This window comes from Hyposmocoma kahamanoa, unplaced genomic scaffold, assembly GCF_003589595.1.
Source record: "Hyposmocoma kahamanoa isolate Upper Pololo Valley unplaced genomic scaffold, ASM358959v1 119, whole genome shotgun sequence".
Lineage (NCBI taxonomy): Eukaryota > Metazoa > Arthropoda > Insecta > Lepidoptera > Cosmopterigidae > Hyposmocoma > Hyposmocoma kahamanoa.
In genome coordinates, this window is record NW_020653409.1 from 2907307 (window position 1) to 2924714 (window position 17408).

The 17408-nt window shown below is 37.0% G+C and overlaps 1 protein-coding gene across 1 annotated transcript in view; it reads right to left on the reverse strand.

Annotated features, from left to right (window-relative positions):
- LOC113240057 (protein cortex-like) overlaps positions 1 to 17045 on the reverse strand; it is a 21490-nt gene extending 4445 nt beyond the window's left edge. Inside the window, exons 1-7 of the mRNA XM_026477265.1 lie at positions 16875 to 17045; positions 16356 to 16466; positions 12531 to 12717; positions 10178 to 10338; positions 7135 to 7280; positions 2746 to 2959; positions 30 to 231 (exon numbers count right to left, since the gene is read on the reverse strand). Of these exons, the coding sequence (XP_026333050.1) occupies positions 30 to 231; positions 2746 to 2959; positions 7135 to 7280; positions 10178 to 10338; positions 12531 to 12717; positions 16356 to 16466; positions 16875 to 16904 (1051 nt within the window). The 5' untranslated portion in view covers positions 16905 to 17045. The remainder of the gene's footprint in view (positions 1 to 29; positions 232 to 2745; positions 2960 to 7134; positions 7281 to 10177; positions 10339 to 12530; positions 12718 to 16355; positions 16467 to 16874) is intronic.
- Between the last annotated feature and the right edge of the window lie 363 nt (positions 17046 to 17408).

Genomic DNA, 17408 nt, shown 5'->3' on the forward strand with positions numbered 1-17408 from the left:
GCAATCGTTGAAACACTAAAGTCCGGTACCTGGGTTCCACAAACTGAGCACCATCTCTCCAGTCCTGTGGCTGAACAGCATACAGTCTAAATTGTATTCGTAGTAGTTTCCGAGATTCGTGTGCCTCAGTCTACCCGACGGGGTTTCCCACAAGACGATCATTGTCCGAAAGTCGGGGACTGCTACGCCCACTCCCAGTAACGCACTGCGCCAGGGATGCCAGACTATAGACTGAAAATATATTATAAAACACCCGTTTTATGCCTTAATTACACTACATGGTATTGCACAGTCGATGCACTAAATTATCTGGAGGTCTACCACGAAATACTACGTGACAACGAAGCATACGTACTATACACACGTCAGTTTTATTATGAAAGTAATGTCAAAATTCGATACGCTAGTTGTCATAATATGACCATTGTTGTCAGGTAGTATCGTAATTCGTGGTTGAGCTTCTGATCCCCCATCCATTTGGTTCTGAGTAAATCAGTGTGAAGAAACGTATTTACATATGTAAATACAAACTTTAACCAAAATGCTGGGATTCTTTTTCAATTTTCAGTTGACTGCGTAAGAAGGCTTTCAGAGCTAAAAGGTTGGCTAGGTGGTCAGCAGGGCTAGCACGATGAGGCGCTAGAGCGACAAGCGCGGGGTTCTCTAAGCGAGAAAAGTAGTTCTCGCGCTCTGTCGTGCAGGGTTACCTACAGATATCTTCTTAGGCTATCGTTTGTACATCGACATATTACAAGTACAATTTTGTCAACATTTCGATATATGGTATCTTTGATACAATAAAGCCACATGTAATCAAATAATAAGTTATCAGCTAATTTCGTTTGTCGAACTTTAAACCTAAAGTACCGGCTCGCTAAGATGACCGTTTTGACGTTTGTTCACTCATAAGTTTCGTATTAATTCATAACTACGTTGAAGGAGCTAATCGCTGTACATTGGTGTCAATAGTGACGTGCAGTAAAATTTATGGAATGTATAATTTTACGACACAACTCGGCATTTGTTTTACGAAATTTTTAAAAATGAAATCTAATACGATCGTCACTTATGGGATCGCTGGCCAGCACAACTTCCACCTCCGGCAAACTCGCGTCAAAGCTCAATGCAAAACAAAGCATATCTTCTTTTTACTAAAAGTTTTTAATCAGCTACCTGTTGTAATACTAGTTATAAAGCTAAAAACTTATAGATGCGACTCGCATTTGATTATATTCTTTTCGATAATGAATTGAGATTTGACCTCACTATGTAATCTGTCAAAACGGCCATCACAGCGTGTCGGTACTGTAAAGCATTTAAGGCCTTATTACATGCACCAAGGGTGCAATAGGTACTTGATGCATAGGGTGTAAGTAACAACAGTACTAAATATGATTGTGTCTGGCCCTGTACTCTCGTTCTACGTCCGACATTCGTCCGAAACAATTATTGTCAAATAAGTAATATTCGACCAAATTATAAGACTTAGGGTTCATTTATACGGCACCGCAGTTGCACCGCCGGATCGCAATTCTGTGTAGTGTATACACATGAAAACCGCACCGCAGGAGCGTCACAACCGCACCGCCGCTGCATTGCTTCCGCGTTGAATAGTAACTTTACATTCAACGCGTAGTGTTACTTAACGATCACGCTGTAGTATAGCCTTAGAATAATAACGCATAGAAACCTAGTCCGCACACGCTAAGTGAGGCAAATTGAAGCGCGCCCAAAGGGCCTACACGAGGGGGCGGGCCTTCAGTGCTCAAGGTCAACTTGCACCGCGAACAGATCAAGAATTTTAGCTAAAAATGACGAAATGTGGGTAAATGAGTGTAAAAATACGTCAGACAAACATAAAATAGATACTACCATCACATTCCACAAGGAAGTAACGCGTTTCAACTTGTATTTTTATATAAATATTCACTAAAACCGAAAATTACCTACTACTAAAACTAGCCCACATGAACTTGATTTTTGCCTCACTTGTGACAGTTCGTTTGATATGAAACTATCATTCTATGCGTTATTATTCTAAGAGTATAGCAATGTCGACGTGACTGTGCAGATGTATGTTTTTCATATTATTCTATTCGTATCCATTATGTCAATGTCAATATTAAGCAGAAAAAGTTAAGTAACACTTTCCTATTTAATCTACAAACTTCGGCGGGACCAAAATGACGAAGAAGACGATTTTGGGTGCACCCTATTTTAACGTATAGGGAAGACAAGAATGAATTTCATGTTCCTTATGAAGAGTTAAGAAAGTATGAAGATAAATTTGTAGAATATCTGAGAATGTCCCATAATTCGTTCCTCTCTTGCACTAAGTTTATTAATTCCCAATCGATCTCTTCCATATTAGAAAAAGGTATGGCACAGCGGCATTGCGACTGCGATACAGCTGCGGTGCAGTTTTGATGTGTATACACAGTATTGCGATTCGGCGCCGATGCGACTGCGGTGCCGTATACTTGCAGCCTAAGCTTCATACTTAACATTGTCTTTTAATTAGTTTGAGTATAACTTATTTGATAGTAACTGTTTGAAAATAACTGAATTGAATGAGCATTCTGCAAGGTCATTCTACATTTATTGATATAGATATTTTTTGGATTCAACTTGGCAACTTCTGAAACAAAACATTTTTGTATAACAATGTTTTGTAAAGGAAAATAACAATTATTATTATTATTAAAACCTGCTCAAAGAAACTGACCTGAAAAGCCAAAAACTTACTTTGACAAACCAATTGACGTCCAAATTGGAATAGTACTTCAAAGACGGCCACAATAGTATATGCACAACGGAGGAGTTCATGGACGCCACGGCAACGTAACGAGCGTCAGGAGACACCCTCACCGCCATGATGACCGACCGGCCTTTGCCGTTCCAGCGGCTGCAGTGGAACCCAAATTGGTCAAATGCACTTACTGCCCCTCGTGAACAGCCTCTGTTAAGTTAAGATTTTCCAGATGGTGAGTTCTATTGGATCTACTGGAAATTAATGAAAGTTTGTTTACATTTTGAACAAAAAGTAAACTGAACTGTTTGGTTAAAATTCCAAAGCAATCATTCAATAAATCGTATAAGTAACACTTTCATGTATATTTCGAAGATTTCGACTTGACATATTTCTCGTAACTTTTCCCAACAATATTCATTTGAATTGCAACGTAAAATCGTATTTGAAAAATGGTAGGCCAAAAGTGAGGTTATTTTTTAACTATACAACTACTTATCTTTCGTTCCATGGTGTTGAACGAAAAAAAACCATTCGGTTCATTTAATTAAAGCTTTTGTAATCGACTAGTAAATCGAATATTTCAATAGAAATAGAACGAGTATCTAAGTGTAAGGATTTGAAGGAGGATTTAAAATTAAGATGATAGATAGAGATATGTACATATGCATATAACTTACAGGTTATGTAAGGAAAACCCATAGTAGGACTCAATTGAACAAATAGATTTATTCAATTAATTAATCGATTTGTAATTGGCATTACAATTGGCCATCACTAAATCGTATATGATCGGGCCAGTGACTTGTTTGTTTACTTTTTGTTTAAAATGGGTTGAAACGAAGTATACAATTATTTATTTAGTAAAGCGATGGGAGAACCGTTGCTCTCAATTATAGATCGACGGTTCGATTCCCGGTTGGGCTAATTTTCGAAATGAACTTTACTAAATTTGCTCTGGTCTGGGAGTTTTGGGTCGAGCCTCCAAGTAAAATTATTTACTCACAGTGCAAGGATTTCTCTAGTTTGAGACCAGAGGGCCTACCACAACTTCTTAAAACAATATTACTTTAACCTTACATTGACTTTTCGTACCATAACGCGCTTAAAGTAAGCTTATTGTAATGTTGAAACTATGATGTTTTATTGGCAGCTTTGTGACTATTCATTCACTCAGTTCGTACTATGACGCGACTTTAACATTAAAGTAATATTGCTCTTAAGTCAAATTTAGCAATCTTATAATAGTTATGGATGCAATGGAAACAATATTATTTTCTGTTTTTTTGTGTTAATATTAATTTGTAATTAATAAAAGTTAAGTTGAACTTATATATTTACATACATTTCTTCAATAATTTGTTTGTTTTTTTATTTAATAGCTCATAGTAAATAATTTTTCGTTAAATGAAAATATGCGATGTTTATTTCGTAAAAGTATAACAGCGCCATCTATATGCTCCTTGACGAAACTAACAGTTGACAGTTGACTATATAGTTCCGAACTCACAACGTGACTATCAGCTTGTTTTATTTATTTTTCTTTATGAAAATGCGGAATAATTATTGAAAACAACGTAATTTTAATAGATTTTATTATTACATACTTTTCTTAAAAGTAAAAATTCTCTGAATGTAAATAACATTAAGTACTTAAACATTATACTACGATAAGATGATTTGGAACATCAAAAAAAAAAGAGAAGGCATTATATATATATTTTTTTAATTTATTAAGGCTTTGGCAAAGCCATCAGCCTAAACATGAAGTTTAATTATGTTTCTGTAAATATGGCCGCCACAAAGAGGATAGGCAATTTGAGGCGGCGTGGTTGGATTGACTCGGGATTCCTTAAAACGGGCCGATACGGGTATTTGAGTTCGAGATTCGTATAATTTCGCGTTTTATTCTTCGATTAAGGCACAATAGCACTATCCTATTCCATTTTAAACTAGATTTCACAAAATAATTGAAAGTCAAAATGAAAACGACACTTTTCCCTCCAAAAGGTCCAGAGCGAATCTGGAAGGCATTATATAGTCCACATAGTGTTGTCACTTTCCTATATTTATTAAGGAATAGACAATATTGGGAAATCATTCGTTCTTTCAATCACTTTAGCAATAATACATTACTTGGTTGACAGGTTCGTCATAGCTTAGTTTAAGCTTACATTGAAATAAGATTGGAAAGGTTATGGTAGGCTCCCAGGTTATTGAAGTGGTTATGTGGCATTTTGACCCAATAATTTGTATTATCTAATGATTGTATTAGTTTACTTACTACGACAATAAAAAAATACATTCATAAAACCTTTTAGGTCCTTACTTAGGTTAGGTACCGATAATAAAAAATGGGTAGGTGAAATAAAAACGAAGTAGAACGGTAGAACATATAAATAAATGATTTGAAATCCGTTTGTTTGAATCTTGGCTCCATACACTAAAAATACTGAAATAATTGAAAATAAGTATGTGTTTTCTTACATTAGGCATGATTTTAAATATTAAAAAATCTCATAATTCGTTGATCATAACCTACCAACTTAAATTCTTAGGAATAGATGGCACAAAGAATCGAAAATAAAGATATTATAGTAAAACACAAGATTAAACACTTAACATTCTTGACCTTTTGGTAGAAAACCTCAAAAGTTAATGGAATAGATGTAATTCCAACGCGTTCGCTAAGTTTTACTGAAATCGGTTGCCGGAAAATGCGCGAAATCTGACTCGTCGCCTAGTTTGCCACCCTTAGAGGTGGAATATTTTCTTCAAATTTAAATTCAACCAATACTGAGGTTACAGTCAAGAGCATATCAAGCTTGACACTTTGGACTTTGGACCGTTCTTATTACAAGCGGCATAGAGTTTAATTTGAGCTTTTAGTGTCAAGGTTGACGTGCTCTTGACTCTGTACTATGCCTGTAATGGCGTGAAGTAGATATTTATTTTGGCTCATTTAATTTAAAACGTAAATGCTAAACAAATAGAGCGTATTTTGCTAAATAAAATAATTCTTTGCTAAATAAATAAATAAAATAATTCGTGTTAAATAAACGCGCCCTAACTCCCTGTTCACACGGCATTGTACTGCAGTATAAATCTTACCGAATAAACAGTGGCTCATACATTAGATATAGAACCGTTCACACGGTGTTTCTCTTGTAAAAAAACGCACACAGCTCTCTATACGTTTATTGAATACGCAACGGACTTGTCAAGCAAATCGTAGGAACTTTAACGTATTCGGTGTGCAGTGGCGTATAGTATTAATGCATCCCTTTCACACGGCACGAAATCATACCTTTTTTATCGAATAGTCACCGAACAAGCGGCGGCGTCGTCGTCTAGTATTCAAGTATCTATAATAATAATAACATTTATTTTCAAAAGACCGTTTTTTTTCATCATTTCTCAGATTTTCGTACAATTTTTTTAATGTGCTTGTACGCACTGCTTCCTGATTCTTTAGATGAACCCAATACCTTCTGTTTCTCTGGCGGCAAAGCCGTTGGCGTCTTCTATGCTAATAATAAAAGTGCAACAAACCGTGGATCCATTACAGATGTCTTTAAAACGCATGAAAATATATCAAATTTCAAATTCAAATTCAAAATAATCTTTATTTCATAGGTAAGCATTATTACACTTGAAATCGTCACAATGGTTAAACTCTACCGCTCATTCGTAAGGCAGATTCCCCTGAGAAGAATGAGCAAGAAACTCTAGGGGTTGCTCTTTGTAAATAACATTTACAATATTTTTTTTTATTTGAAATATCAGAGATCGAGACTACCTCCATGAGCTAAACGGGTTACTACCACGGATTTTTGTCATCCAAGTACGGAGAAGTTGTATAATAACCTTTAGTATAAAGTTTTTGTTTCACTATAGTTTTCAAACCTCGTGAAAGGCAAATTTTGTATATCAACCGGAATATTGTTATAAAAGCGTATACATTGCCCCTTAAATGATTTTTTGACTTTGTGAAGACGACTATCAAGAAAAGCTAGTTTATTTCTATTCCTCGTATAAATGTTATGTCTGTCACTATTTTCCATAAATAAATTACTATTCCTTTTAACATAAATTACATTTTCATAAATGTACTGTGAGGCTAGTGTAAGAATGTTAATTTCCTTAAACTTATCTCTCAAAGATATTTTGGGGCCCAGATTGTAAATTGCCCTAACTGCACGTTTCTGCAAGACAAAGATTCTACTGATATCGTGTGAACTATATATAGTGTGAACACCTCGCTGTCTAACCGTTTATATAATCGAATACGTTAAAAAACGTGCAGGACAATGCCGTGTGAACGAAGGTTTACTATTGTTGTCGTAAGCACGGCAGTAATTTGTGTAATAATAGGAGATACTAACGCAACGAAAGAGTTGCCGGTAGGACTCCAATCGATGCTGGTGATGGCACAGATGAAGTGGCGCACTTTACACTTACAGTAGGCCTCTGGAGAGCGCTTGACCCATGTTTTGTCGTGTAGCTCCATGAAGTTAGCATTTGTTCCTATCTGAAAGCAAATCTATTTTAAGAATCGACAATATCTCAGCTCGAATTACGATCTTTCCCGTATTGAACCGGTTTAGTTGCGTCGAGCCTTTATTTCAGAATTTATTTTTTTACAAACGAAACTACATACATACATACATACATATACTTCACGCCCATCGGGGTAGGCAGAGACAACAGTCTTCCACCTGCTACGGTCCTGACACACATCTTTCGCCTCATCAACACGCATCAATGCTTTCATACACGCTCATCGGTTAAGGGTACTCTTGACCTGGCCCTTCTATAAGGATAAGTTCTCCTTGGTCGGCCCATACCAACTTGCCCGCTCACACTCGCCTTATAAATCTGTTTCGTCACTCTTCTTTCATTCATTCTCTCTACATGTCCGAACAATCTAAGCATCCCTTTCTCTATCTTTGTCACTATATCTTCTTCCACGCCGCAACGCTCTCTTATCACACTGTTCCGTAATTTATCCATCCGAGTCACTCCAGCCATCCTCCTCAAAGCTCTCATTTCTACTGCATTAATTCTACTTTCATGCTTCTTCTGCCAAACACAACATTCGCTACCATACATAAGTGTAGGAACTAGCACCCACCATGCACAGTCAATCGTGCCCTTTTTAGACACTTTCTGGCTGTCTATGAAGGTATGCAAGGCACCATGCACCTGATTTCCTGCGTTCACTCTTCTTTCAATGTCTCTTTCACATTTTCCATCACACGTAAACATAGAACCCAAATACACAAACTCTTTCACTTGATCCACTTTCTCTCCTTCAATCAATATCGTGCAAATCGTCATATCTTCCTCTCTTTCAAAAACCATTACCTTTGTCTTTCCCACATTAATTTTATAATTCGAAATTACAGCCATTTGGAAAATGTATGTTATATAATACAAGTGTTCTATTTACTTCAGTTGATATAAAAAAAGACCATTGGCATGTGTAAAGTACTTATTGAATAGGTACAGCCGTGTACTTGTAAAATTTCGGGGTAAGTTTGTGTTTTTTTTCTATAGTGCATTTTTAGGAATCATGTTTTCACACCGTATACTAATCAGTGCATATCTTCAATTTTACTACGTATTTTTTCCAAAGTAATAGATTCAACACTTTCACTGTTATGCCGAATCAACAAAAGCAATTTCAGGTTGTATCGACCCAAAGGGATCGATCCTGACAGACAGTTCGGACGGGTGTGGTGTGGATCTTTCGATCGAAATTATTCTCTTTGTAATATTATAGTGAAATGCGAAGGTATGGGTTGGTAGTCTTTGAAAGATTTAAGGGGGTAATGTCGTCCATTCATTAATTCTTCAGTAATTTCTATCCCACAAAGTTATCCCTTCCTTTCCTCCACTTACCGCAAATGAACTTAATCTGAGTATCAAGCTTATTACGCCTTCTCTTTTGGACAAATACCCTTATTGTGTTAGTAAAGCAATCGTTATAAATATGCCAATAAAACCCATAAAGTACATTACATTTCGAACTTCCTCCGGACAGTTCTAACGCGCTTGACATGTCACACTGTTAATACAATAATGTATTAACTCTAAAAGTGTATTTCGATGAAAAACGAATTACTCACGTCTCGTGAAAGATTATTAAAATTTATGTGTAAGTTATAATACATTACTGCAGAGGCCGGGCAGTAAGGGATTGCCGGACGAGTATGAGTTACAAGGTCGAGAGCTAGCAAGGCCTTGTATTAATACGAGTCAAGCAATCCCCGCTCCCGCCGAGGCTTGTATAGTGTTTTTCTCAAACAATTTGAAGAAATACTAAAAGATCAAAGAGAGGAAGATGTACAATAAAAAAGTAAAAAAAAATTAAAAATAATATTTGACATGTGAGGACTATTTGCTAAAAGAATGTGTTGTTATTTTTCCAGACACATATAAGTAGTCTATAGTGGTCTGCTAAACTTCTGAAGCAGACTACTATAGTGCATGAAAGTTTCATAAGTTTTCATGTATCTTACTTTGTTCATAGCCAGCAACAAGTTTTCCATGACTAATATTACCTCTTGTTTTAAATCGGAGCTGAATCAATTACTATACTTCCGTTATCGCTCTGCTCACTAAAACTATTTTTTCGACGAAAGTACAAAAAAGACCAAAAAGCAGAAAAGAATACCAAAGCACTCTAGTTTATTTTACCGCCTTTTCTTTTAAAAAAAGTAAGCAATACAGGTAGGTATTTTTAATTCTCGCAATCACGAACACTGGGCAGTAGGCTGTATGAATTTTTCTTTTGCCTTAGAGAAGAGGACATTATGTAATGGTTTTCATAGTTTGTAGGCTTTGGCCGGGCAGAAGTCGCACGGCCCACAAAATGACAAACTTTCCGTGTTCGTTTTTTGAAAGTAATGCAAACATTTCCGAGCATGTTTGAGAAAAAGTTTATTACAGACGTTTAAACCTTTTCCTACTTGCCAAAATAAAAGAGATAAAATATTTACATATTTCTGAGTAGTCCTTACGTTTTGTTCAGAACTACTGACTCTAACTTTAATTCATTTTAGGTTAAGTTTTTATTATTTCTTACAATATTCTAACGGCCGTTTTATTGATGAATTTTACGCAGTGCGATATCAGGTCATCATCAACCTATTTATACGTCTCACTTCTGGGTACGGATCTATCAGGTGAGGATTGTAGGTCATAGTCCGCCACGCTGGCCCAATTCGTGTTAGGGACTCACACGTTTTCCGATGGTTGTGAACCTTTTTTGCCTTGCAGGTTTCATGTTTCAGGACAACCACAAATTACACTTAAACTCACGAGAGAAATAAATGAAGACCATACAAATATTTCTCTTGGCCCGGGAATCGAACCCGGCACCTCCGCGTGGCAGACCAGCGGTTATTTTACATAAATACTTACCAACAACACATCCCCTTGCGGATTGAACTTGCAGCAGTTAATCATATACCGGGAGAAACCGTGACCTGTCACCCTTTGGTTTTGCCAGCTGAACATATGATACGTCTTGCCCAGAGCTGCTACTAAGATATTGCCCGCACCCCAGTCGAGAATCTCTGGATCTGAAGAAAAAGTATATTATAAAAAAAAACTGTATAAAACTTGTGAGCTTTATAACAATATTTAATTTCATATATTTTTATGTGGTATAGCATCACTTTTTATATATAATAAGTTTAAACCGGACTGGCCATGGTATGTACTTGTCTATTCGACACTAGGAGTGTAAAAGTCAGAAGTGTGGAGGGAGAGATGTTTTCCTTAATATAGTTTACAATACTGAATCTTCATTTCGACAAAAATTATTATTGTTAGACACCGGATTTTATTTTACATAGGTCCAATTAAGGTTGCGGCTCCCATTCAGTAGGTTAGGTTAGATCATGAAAAGCAGAAACGAATTTGTTTGTGTTTCCGAACATGTTTTCAGGCCAAATTATAGTTATATAATATATCGTTTTTCGGAAATAATCTTATTTCTAGATGAAATTTAGATAAAATGACGTTATGTTAACTGTGGTTTATAACTTATGATTGTTATTAAAAGTTACTGTTAGAGTTAGTGATTGTAATTAGAAATGAAATTATAGAGTGTAAGTTTATATTAAACGTTCGTTATATGATGTTAAATAAGTTTATAGAAAGTAAAATTATGCCAATTGAGCGTTATATGAATAATAATTATACAATAATAATTTACATTACACACCCGCTATATCAAGACCTAATTGTATCCTGGGCAATGGAACGTATAATTTAATACTCGACTTATTTAAAAATAGATCTAAGTAGAATTAACTGTAACGATAGGGCTGGGGATGGGGCATTATCGCTAAGTGAAAAAGTCCTAGTTAAATGAACCGTCTAATGTCGAACTCAGTAACACTGGAATCGGATGTTCAGTTGAGAGCACTATTGTTAACAACGTCAGTTACACGGATGACATGGTATTGCTGAGTCCGTCAATAATCGCACTCCGGAAGCCAGTGGAAAAGTTTGAACTCTAAGCGGTGGACCAAGGCGTTCGGTACAACGCGACTAAAAGCGAGTTGCTGTATTTAAAGCTGGCAGCAAATGCTATAACTTCGTTCTAGAAGTTAAGCCGTGTGGCACGCTTCTCAATAAAGTCATTAAATTTAAGTACCTTGGGCACTGGGTCACCGAGTCCTTAGAAGATAAAACAGATATTGAAAGAGAAGAGGGCGCTGTCAGTGTGGGGCAACATGTCGGCACGTAGGTTTGCTAGGTATACTAACTAGTATAGGGCAGGACCTCTCGTTGCCGAGCGTGGTTGCCGCCATGCTCGATAGCGAGGAGTCCTGGGAGGCGGTGGCCTCCTTTTGCACAGAGACTATGTCGCAAAAGGAGGCCGCGGAGCGGGTGCGCGAGGACGCGGCGGACGCGCACCCGCTCCGGCGTAGACGTACGGGGAGAAGGCGAAGGCAGTTCGCTGCTCGCCTGATCCCCTAGTGAGACCAGCGGGCTCTGGACAGGGACTCCGGAGCCTGCATTGCACGGCCTCACTCGTCTGGGGGGCGGGTCGGAGGACAACCGACTCGTCCCTCCGTTGGTGCGGGAGCCCTGGCGCAAGCTAGGGCGGCCGGGCGGCGTCATGGTGAATGTTCACTGATCCCACGGCGCCGACTCAACCGGCGAGAGGGAAACCCGGGGGGGTTTTAGCGGGGTAGGCCTTCCAGTGTGGAGGGAGAGTCCCTACATAACCCCTGAGTCTCCCTGGGCTCAGGGGTATCCATAAAGATTTCCCCCCGTCAAAAAAAAAAGGTGTACTAACTAGTAACGTTAAGGTATCGCTATTTAAAGCTTACTGCCAGACCTTTCACACCTTCAGCCTAAGGGTTAACTACGTCCAGAAAGCTCTCAGCTCCCTACGAGTTGTGTATAATAATATATTCAGGATGCTGTTGCAGCTGCTCCGATTCTGCAGTGCCTCGGGAATGTTCGCGTATGCACAAATAAATGGGTTCGCTGCCATCATGTGAAAAAGGAATAGCCACCTTGATGCACAGAATCCGTGGCAGCGGCAGCGGCCTCCTGAGTATCATTGCTGGCTGGGTCCAAGGTTCATTCCTTGAACACTAGACCAAAATTCACACGTACCCTAAATAGAGTGAATATTTGTTATTACTAACATTCGTGTGTAAGTTTTTGTTTGTATTACTAACCAACATAGATGTACAACATTCGAAATAAATAATTTGAATTTGAGTTTAAATAAGAGATAAAAAAAACTTACAAAAAGCGTAGCTCAAATGGGGCAGGTCCAAAATATTATAAGCCGACGATAAATATGATTGTTTTCTTGGCACGCAAGGCCATGGCTGCTCGCTCACTTCGTCTTTGGGAAATTTCAATTGCTGTTTTAAACCTAACTTCGTCGTAAGGTAGTTCTTGTATTTCTTTTGTTGCTGATGCTTTATATCCTGGAAAAAAAAAGAAATATGAAGGTGTATTAACGCGAATAATTAGGGAGAATATGCAGCAAATAGTAATGTGAACATTACTGCGTTCTGTTATGGAAGGGAAGGGTGCTGGAGAAATTACATGCACATGGGACTTGTGAACTTATGTATCAGGGTGACGAGCGCAGTGGCAACGCCCCTAATAAGATGTTTGCATCATTTGGTATTATAAACAAAGCTATTAATTCTGGAAGAATTATGTGTATGTAGGTACTGTAGACTAGGCTGTACTCTTTGAGTAGAATTGCTGGCTGAACATAGGTAATGATTATAGTTTGTATTTAGAATGCTTTCGAAGAAATGAAATAAGAATAGAAGAGCTTGACATTTATTATTAATTAAGATTGATTTGTAACCCAAAGTGAAATTATGTAAAGAATGGTAAAATAAACCAAATGTTTGAAGTTAATCCCGGTTTTATATTATTAAAAGTACCTCTCGCACTGCATCTGAGCTATAGCCCTCTATTATAGTACTTTTGTGTACTGCATTGCTATATATATGTGAGTGACCACCATGGCGACACCATGAAAACCGGTGTGCTTGCCCCTCGACCACGGAGGCTGTCAATATCGTCCTATTTTCTTAAAACTATAATAGCCTACATGTACAAGCAACTGCGTGAGTGGTTCTCTTCGAATGGACTTATTCTTAAAATATCGAAGTCGAACCTTATGTTCTCGGGAAGAAATTCTAAAATATGACCAATTACCACCAATTACAATTTTTGCAACACTTGTAAATTCTTGGGTTTCACGTTAGACACAAAATTTAAACTGGAAAACTGGGAAAAAGTGCTACTTATGCACTTAGTAAACTGCGACCTCTAGTGTCCAATGTGGTATTAAGGCAGACGTACTTTGCATATTCCTATTCATTGACGTCATACGACATCGCACTGTGGGGTAACTCAACTGAGTCGAATAGAGTTTTTATTCTTCAAAAACGTGCACTAAGAACTATGGTAGGTATAAAAAAAAGGTTCAGTACTGCAGAAACCTTTTGAAAAAATACCATATAATGATGACGTACTCACAATACATCTATGATATAATAGTTTATGCGTACACTTGACGTAAACTTGAGCACAGAAGAGCGACGCGACATACGCGTGGAGGCCGCGAAAGGCGGAAAAACTAAAATCCGTTGCCCATCATACCGAACTTGCGAGAAATCCGTGGGTAATAGGTCCCCGATTCTACGAACATCTACCCACAGAAAAGTGTCACAAACGGTGAAACGTTTAATACCCGACTAAAACTCCTTTAATTGGATAATGAATTCTACAGTGTCGATGAGTTTCTTTTGAAACAATTATAATTTTGTTTTAAAAGAAAGTTTTAACATCGTTATATTTAAACAGGCAGTAGTTATACTAATTTATTTTACATCCATTATTATTGTTTGCTTTAGTGACTATCATATTATCCCTTGATATTGTATTTTTAATTGTAATATTGTGACATTGATTATATGAAATAAACGATTCTATTCTATTCTTTAACGGCCTTAAACTTTTGTTATTTCTTAAAAAAATACCAAAATACAATCGAGCAAAAAATAACACGCGGTGAAAATTATTCAATTGACAGGTTCAAAGAAAAATTTACATTTTAAATAAGACTGTTTTTTTAAAATTGTGATATGCAATATGTCAATATTAATAACTTGTCCCAAAAAAATTGATGGTCTGTGATAGTTATACGCATATAACATTTTTGATGCTCAATACCGGACTAGCCCTTTTCTTTTCCGTAGGTGAATACGCTAGCCCAGTTTGGAGCCGTTCAGCACACACGCACCTGGTGGACACAGCACTAAATGACACAATACATGCCGAATTATTACGGGCTGTCTGAAACCAACCCCTGCCCCTCCCTTTTGTTGCCCCTCCGGACGTCCGCAGAGACGTGGAGCGTTTAAAAAAAGAAACTGACCCGCGGCATCCCGTACACTATCACGTGCCGGTAATCCAGAGGTTAAAGAGTCGGCATAGTTTCATTAAAGAAGTATTCCCTCTGGAAGGGGAAAGTAATCAAGTCCGTATAAATTGCTGGAAGGAGAGAAACCCCACGGCATCACTCATTCCGCTGTCGGAGCACCTCCCTCCTGGGCGTAATCTACCTTGGCACACTTGGAAGTCTCTAATTAGACTGCGGACCGAAGTCGGCCGAAGCAATGAGAGAATGCACAGGTGGGGTTATAGCTCTGAGAGCGCATGTGTTTGTGCTGTCTCTCATCAGACTACGGCACATCTTTTGTCTTGTCCTGCGTGCCCCTACACCTGCACACGCGAGGACCTGTACAACGCCACTGATAACGCTGTGTCAGTCCCGGTCCCGGTTACCTTACAAAAACAATGATGGGATCCATTGAGAATTACAAAATATAGAATGAATCAGTTCGGATTTACAGTTGGTGGTGGATCAGTCTTTTGTAGTAATCTGTGGATGGTATGGCTGATATAATTAGCTATACGGGTATTCTTTTATGTATAACTAACATTGTACAATTTTTTATTTTTTTACCGCACATACTCAATATAGCCCCGTACTAGGAAATTCCTAGGTCGCGGGTGCCATGGACACACCAATATAGACAACCACAAATCACACCCAAACTCACGAGAAAAATAACTGGAGGCCATACAAATATTTCTCCCGGTCCGGGAATCGAACCTGGAATCTCTGCGTGACAGGCATGGTAACCGTTCGGCCACGGAGGCAGTTAATTGTTTGTCTTTCCCCAATAAAGAGAAATTAAATAAAATTTTATTTTCAACCAAAGTTTCTTCACTTACTTCAGAGACAAGCTATTCTTAAAAATGGTCCATACAGGAAGCCCTATAATGATTAGTATCGTAGTAGTGCTATATACTTCTGTACAGAAGGCACAGCCAATAGCACCCTCAACTTTATACTATAAAGTCCAATGTGCAAAACAGTTAAAATACAATAATTAATATATTTATTGTCTTCATGTGGTACATAAGGTCTTAAAATTAAAATAATGTTATACATATGAGCTCTGTCTTAGGGATAACAATAAGAGCAGAGGCAGAGACAGGCCAAGGCTTAGACTAGTCACTTTAGTTGTTCACTATTAACATTAGTATAATAAGAAGTATGTCACTGAGAAAATTCCAATTAAATTAAATTACAATAACATGAATATATTATAATAATATAAATATATAATTAAAGATTTATTTATTAATTTTATTATAAAAATTTGTTACAATATTATTGTATTTCGTCATTAAATTATTCACTTAAATTGTAGTAACATTTACCAACTAGGTATAATTTGAATTTGTTAAAAAAAAGTGAATACTTTTTCTCGTTCATAATGATTGGCGGTTGAATAGTTAATTGCACATACGACAATAATAAATTACAAATTACGCAACAAAAATATTAAATTGTTTTAAATATTATTAAAAAACATCAAATCTATCTTAACAAGATAATGATTTTTTTATACTAATTATTATTATTAATATAGGAACTAATTCAGTTAGATTGTATTTCTTTATTATTTAAAAGATCGTCGTGTGAGGAGGACCTTAGTTCATTAGTTAAGAGTTTTATTTGACTTACCCAAATGTCCACTTTCTCCAGAGAATTATAATAGTGTTGTCGCATACGTATGTCAGACAATACGTGACGGGGTAATACAAATCTATCCACACCGCGATTGTCCACCTTCGACTGCAAAAAACAAATTTATTTTGATTACTGAAGGTGGAAAACACAGAAAAATTTAAATTTTCTTTTCTTTTTTTATGTCCTCTTGTTGCAATATAACGGTGGGTTTCCGTTGCCCATGATTTTATAAATTTGTCACACGACCGATGACACAATAAGTGCTGCTGTTACAGTTGCCAAAATACCTTATGTTTTTAATAACTTTGTAGTCTTTTTTAATTACCTTATATGCATATAGTACACAAGATTAACGGTGTACATGTTTAGGAGAAATCTACAAAACAGTATATTAATAAAGTACGGTATCTACCCGGAATGTGGTTCAAAATGCAACCTGAATTTAGAAAATACCTATGTAGTTTTACGACGCCTCCAACAGTGTTATTTAAATTTGATTAAAAAAACACTTACGTTTTTTGTTGCGAATAAATTTTCTTCCATATTTTGAATGTAATGACGTCACTATTAAGTTAATAAGATTCACTTTTTGCTATCAATTTATATTTATTCTTTTAATAGCACTAAGAAAAGACTAGTTTTTAAGTTTATTTTTTTATCGTTGATAACGATTTTTATTTTCAGTAATTGGGGACAAGCGCCTGTTAGCTTTACAATGAATGATTGAGCTACAACATTTAAAGATGGCATTGACCAACCAGGAAAGGCTAAACAATTTTAATTTGTTTAAGTAGCATGTGTTGATTTGTCGAAATATTTTCCGATATACCCACTTTTTTCTTCAATTTAAGGCTGATTTACATTGTTCGCCATGCGCCTGTTCTGGACCATAGTATAAGCATTGTACAAGTAGTCCAACTCGTGCCTGTTCGGCGCATCAATGGCTTCACATCATTAGGAGCGTGGGGCTGTCACATTTTTTTAATATTTCCCACAGATTTTAAATATAATTCGGAAAAATTAAGATATTCATCACAATATTCTCGT